The 4,806-nt window shown below is 33.9% G+C and overlaps 1 protein-coding gene across 1 annotated transcript; it reads left to right on the forward strand.

Moving 5' to 3' along the window:
• Window positions 1-426: 426 nt before the first annotated feature.
• Window positions 427-2,109, forward strand: LOC149425850 (uncharacterized). Its single transcript, XM_089644996.1, has 4 exons — window positions 427-466; window positions 566-653; window positions 731-826; window positions 1,176-2,109. Exons 1-4 carry the CDS (start codon window positions 463-465, stop codon window positions 2,014-2,016), a joined length of 1,029 nt encoding a protein of 342 aa, XP_089501122.1. The 5' UTR covers window positions 427-462; the 3' UTR covers window positions 2,017-2,109.
• The last annotated feature ends 2,697 nt before the right edge of the window (window positions 2,110-4,806 follow it).

A 4,806-nucleotide genomic window follows, 5' to 3' on the forward strand; every position in this document is an offset into this window, starting at 1 on the left:
ATTTTTTGTGACCAAATGAAAGGTATTTTTTGAAAAAATCTCTCATATCCCGTCTCAGGCATATAATGAACTATACAATAAAATTTGAATCCTCACTGAAAAAAGTTTTATTTGCTTCAAAAGCCGAATTTGGTGGCCACAAATTCAACGTATATTTAACTAGCTTTTTTGTTATTGTCTCATTCGCACTTTCTTGAGTCGGCCTGGCTAGGGTAGGTAGGGAGGCCGGGGGGCAGGGGCTCGAGTGAGATCGCCCGCCTAACAAATACATGCATACGTCAATCGTCCTTCATTTTTTATTATTATTGCTAGTGTATGTATATGTGTTAGTCGGACATTCGCTCGCAGTCAGCCTGCGCGGACATATAATTGACGAATTTGTTACTTTGTTTACGAATAATATTATTTTTAAACTCCACAGTTCTTAACCGAAGCATCCCCAAATAATTTATTTCATTCAACATGGGTAAGTAATCATTATTTGAGCATTTTTAACAATGATAATTAGGTTATGAATTAGGGTACTTACGTTATTGATTTTTATAAAATGTTATTTGTGTTTTAGGTCGAAAGTGGATACATGGTAAGCCACCCAGTATGCACCGGAAAAAGAGGAAGTGCAATGTCAAAAAGACAGAAAGAACTCGGAACAGGTGAAAATTAAATGCAATATTTATTATAAGTATTTATTTTTTACGGTAAAAATGTAATGTTTTTTTGTTGTTTTCAGTTCCGTAAATGATGTTGAAGATTGTCAGGCTAAATTTGCCAACAAGGATTTTTTCGATGCTAACATCGATGTGAATTGTGGGATTTTGAGCAAACGGTAAGCAAATAATTTTATTTTCACAAGAAAAAACTCTCGAGAATGTACACAATAACATCAAGATACCATCTTTTGGTTAGTAGTGAGAGTTTCACTTTATTGCCGTTCAGCTTTTAGTTTTGATGACAGTGTTTTTACACATTGGTACAATTCAATATTACACCGACGATCTTTAATTAAAAGTGATTAAATTTAAGAATAAAAACCGTCCTCCATTTTTGCCTATAATTTCTTGTACTATTTTGTCGAATTTGTAAGTATAATCACTACACATATTGATCATACATTGACAGTATAATATGCGGTCTTTTGTTTTCACGGTTTGATGCCTGATTTTTTTTTCTTTTAGTACCGATGTGATTGAACCCGAAATATCGTCGCAGAAAATGTCAGACGTATCACCCGACATTGAATTCAACTGTTCATCCGATTCCAGTGACTCTTTTGAGTTAGAGGTTGAGGAAGAAGATGATCCGAACCACATCGTTACATCGAATTTAGTTGGCAGAAGAATTGTCAACATAGAATTTTTATTTGACTCTTTGTCCAAAATTGATCATTCTCCATTTGATTGCAATTTTTGTTTTCAAAGGGAAATCAGGAATGGATTATACAGCGAATTTCATTTTTTATGTAAGCTTTGTGGAAAAATAGAAATTATAAAATCTGACATGCCTAAGCAAGTTGGCGGTATGCCTATCAATAATGCGATGGTTGAAGGTATCGTATGTACTGGCAACGGTTATTCCCAATTACGGGAAATATGCAGCACTATAAATATGCCTTGTATGTCGTCCTCCTTATTCTATAAACATCTGATTCAGTTGGGGGGACACTTGGAAAATTTGGCAGTCGAAAAAATGATTGAAGCAGGAAAGGAAGAAAACCGATTAGCTGTGGAGAACAATGAAGTCGATGATGACGGTGTGCCACAAATCACCGTGGTTGCAGATGGTTCATGGGCAAAGCGATCGTACAAAACCAACTATAATTCGCATTCTGGTGCAGCATGCATTATTGGCTTCCGCACCAGAAAGGTCCTTTTCTGTGGTGTCCGTAATAAAATGGATAAGCCACTGGAGACATTTTATATGGAATGTATTTTGCCAGAATTGGTCGATCCAAGATATCATCGGAAGATGCCACTTCGCGAAAGATGTTCATATTCCGAGAAACAGCTAAAGTCATAGTTTTGTTTAGATATTAGTGTTAGTTTTGTTAGATTCTACACAGTATACATTTTGTAATAATTAGTCTATCTGACGGGGTATTAGGGTACTTCACTACTATACAGCTTGTTGACAACTTTTGAGAGATTGGTAGTGAAATACGTCCTAATTATAATTGTATTATTATATACCTGTGATTAATATCCACTTTAATTCCGTGATGTTTTAAAGATATTTTAAAGAAACTTGTATTATTTTGCTTGAACAGTTTGTGTCTTCGAAAATGCAATTTCTTTTAAACACATACGATGGTCCTCTTTGATTGTGTGATAATTTTCTGATATTTATGTAATTATTTATTTGCTTATTTATATTGGAGTCTGTTCTTACTATGCAACTACTACCTGTCCGACTTTTTTTTTTATTTTTCACCTTGTGCACATGTGTAGATTATAAAATAGGATTTTTTTCAGTATAAAAAATCTGGGACTAACTACCATAAATGTATTCCTCACTGCCTAGAATGGACGGAAATAATTATACCGATTCATTGAACATTTTTAATAAAATATGCTTGATGCTATTATTCTTGCTGTTATTGTTTTATTAGTGTGCTGCTATTTTTATGGTTATTTTTATTTATAGTTGTATTACTTAATTTTGTTGTTCACATAATATTCTTCTTACACAACACTTAAAAATAATCTCGACCAAAATCCCAGTGATAAAGTCAGTGCGTGTTCGGAATTATATACACAGCGACACGACTTTATAAAATTCTTCCAGATAAAATTAAAAAAAATGTGATTCACAAAAAAATTTCAAAGGTAATGTAAAAATTAAAAAAATAAAAGATTATGTCTACAGTAACGGTAAGGCCTTTACCGGTGCACTCACACAAATTTTAAGTAAGTGTATATTTCTATTCTCTACAATTATATTACTTACTGTTCATATATTATTTACTGCTGTTAATTCTATGTACTTATCTAATTTATAAACTTATACACCTATTATTACTATTATTATAATTTCGTCTGTGGCCAGCTGCCACATTTACAATGCACGTGTACAATATCCGTATCTCCTACAATAATACACGTATCTGCTAATTTAAATGAACTAAACAAAAGGGTGATTCCCCGTTTTGATGCAAATATATTCACGCACAAAAGAAAAAAAGCATTTCTCTTTTACTGCTTCAGTGCGTGATATTGTCAGTGCCTAACGTGTACATGCGCATATACCAATACTATTAAAGAATAGGTCGGAAGCCCTTGTATGCTGTGTCTACTAAAGGAATGAACTAAACGAAAGGGACATTTCACCGACTTCGTGCAAATATTCAAGCATTGAATTTAATTTCTTTTTTATTTAATCTCATATTATCTAACTTTTTTTGATCGCTTGCAACGTCAGCCGTACTAAAAGCCAGGTACTCCCTCTCCGTTCCCCGCTGCACGCTCCGTTAGAGAGGGACACAGGACAATAATTATTTTTGCGGGAGTCGAAATTTCGTCCGCGAAAACAACGCTCTTAACAGTTTTCTTATATTTTTACATATTTTATTTCCACATTCGTATTCAGCTTCGCCTCGCTCAAGAGACCCTTTCCACAAATTGGTTCCACTGTTTCCCTAATGTCTCCGCCAGACAGACGTTTATGTGGATCTCCTCATCTAGTATATTGGGTTCCACCGATTTCATTTACATGTCAAGAACCGAGTGCAAATATCGTACCTTTGTCCGTACATTATTTCTCCACTGTGTTCCGCCAGATGTTTCAGGAATTTGTCGAGATTATTTGTGTTTTATTGTGGACCTTGCGAACGATGGAAATTTATGCTAAATACTTAAAATAAGTTATCGCAACAAAACATTGATGTCAAGATTGATGGCTTACGCACGAGAATTGCTTTCTTTATTAAGGTTGGTTTGTTTCTGTGCACTTTTGTACATGGATTAATTATGATAAACGAAAATAAGATACTGTTTATTTCAGTTTATAATTTATGTTGTCTTAACGAAATTGAGGAATTATCTTATGTTTTTAATTTCATGTCTAATTTTAAAGATCATTAAGATTCATGTTTTTACTTTAGCAACAATTTAAGCATCAGATGCTCATAACATACATGTAAGTTTAATATGTTCAGGGTACCAAAGCAAAGCTCATTTTAAAATATGATGTAATTCAACAAGTTTGTTTAGCGGCGGTACTTCGGGATTGTAAACAATATGTGTAGCTGGGCCAGCTTCAAAGCTCAGAGGACCAAATGAAATGTGTATACCCTTGCTCCTTCTGCAATCCTGTTTTCTGTAGTACTCGTATTATAATGAAGCTTATACGTAACTTGACTATAAATATTTCATTATCAGACCCCCCGGAGCGCGAATAAATTGATATTGTGGCATATCACGTGGCCCGATTATTAAATGTTATTAAATTAATTTTGAGAATTGGGCCTGAGACAACACTTGAAATTTAATGCTTCATATTTCCATAGTTCTCGTGTTTGAGAAACTTTTATTTGGTCTCTCCGTTTGATAACGTCAGGGGCCCAGAGCTAAGAAAACCGCAAAGTATTTGATGTAGTATATCTACATATTATTTATAAATCCAAGTTAGTGTTATACATTTTTTTTAATGATGTTATATGACAATGTTTTTATATTCTTTTTATGCATAGCACAAAGGATAACAAATTATTATAAGCAATAATTAGTCGCCTGAAATATCCATACTAATTGAAAATATCTCCCGAGTAAAAATAAATCCCGCCGACGGGAATGGAACCCGCACCTTCTGATG

This window comes from Hesperophylax consimilis, chromosome 2, assembly GCF_061612785.1.
Source record: "Hesperophylax consimilis isolate HC1 chromosome 2, BYU_Hcon_1.0, whole genome shotgun sequence".
Classification (NCBI taxonomy): Eukaryota; Metazoa; Arthropoda; class Insecta; order Trichoptera; family Limnephilidae; genus Hesperophylax; species Hesperophylax consimilis.

Bases quoted from the DNA above. Each gene is read 5' to 3' on its own strand.
- LOC149425850 (XM_089644996.1), top strand. The intron at 654-730 runs GTGAAAATTAAA...TGTTGTTTTCAG, and splicing joins ACAGAAAGAACTCGGAACAG to TTCCGTAAATGATGTTGAAG. The intron at 827-1,175 runs GTAAGCAAATAA...TTTTTCTTTTAG, and splicing joins TGTGGGATTTTGAGCAAACG to TACCGATGTGATTGAACCCG.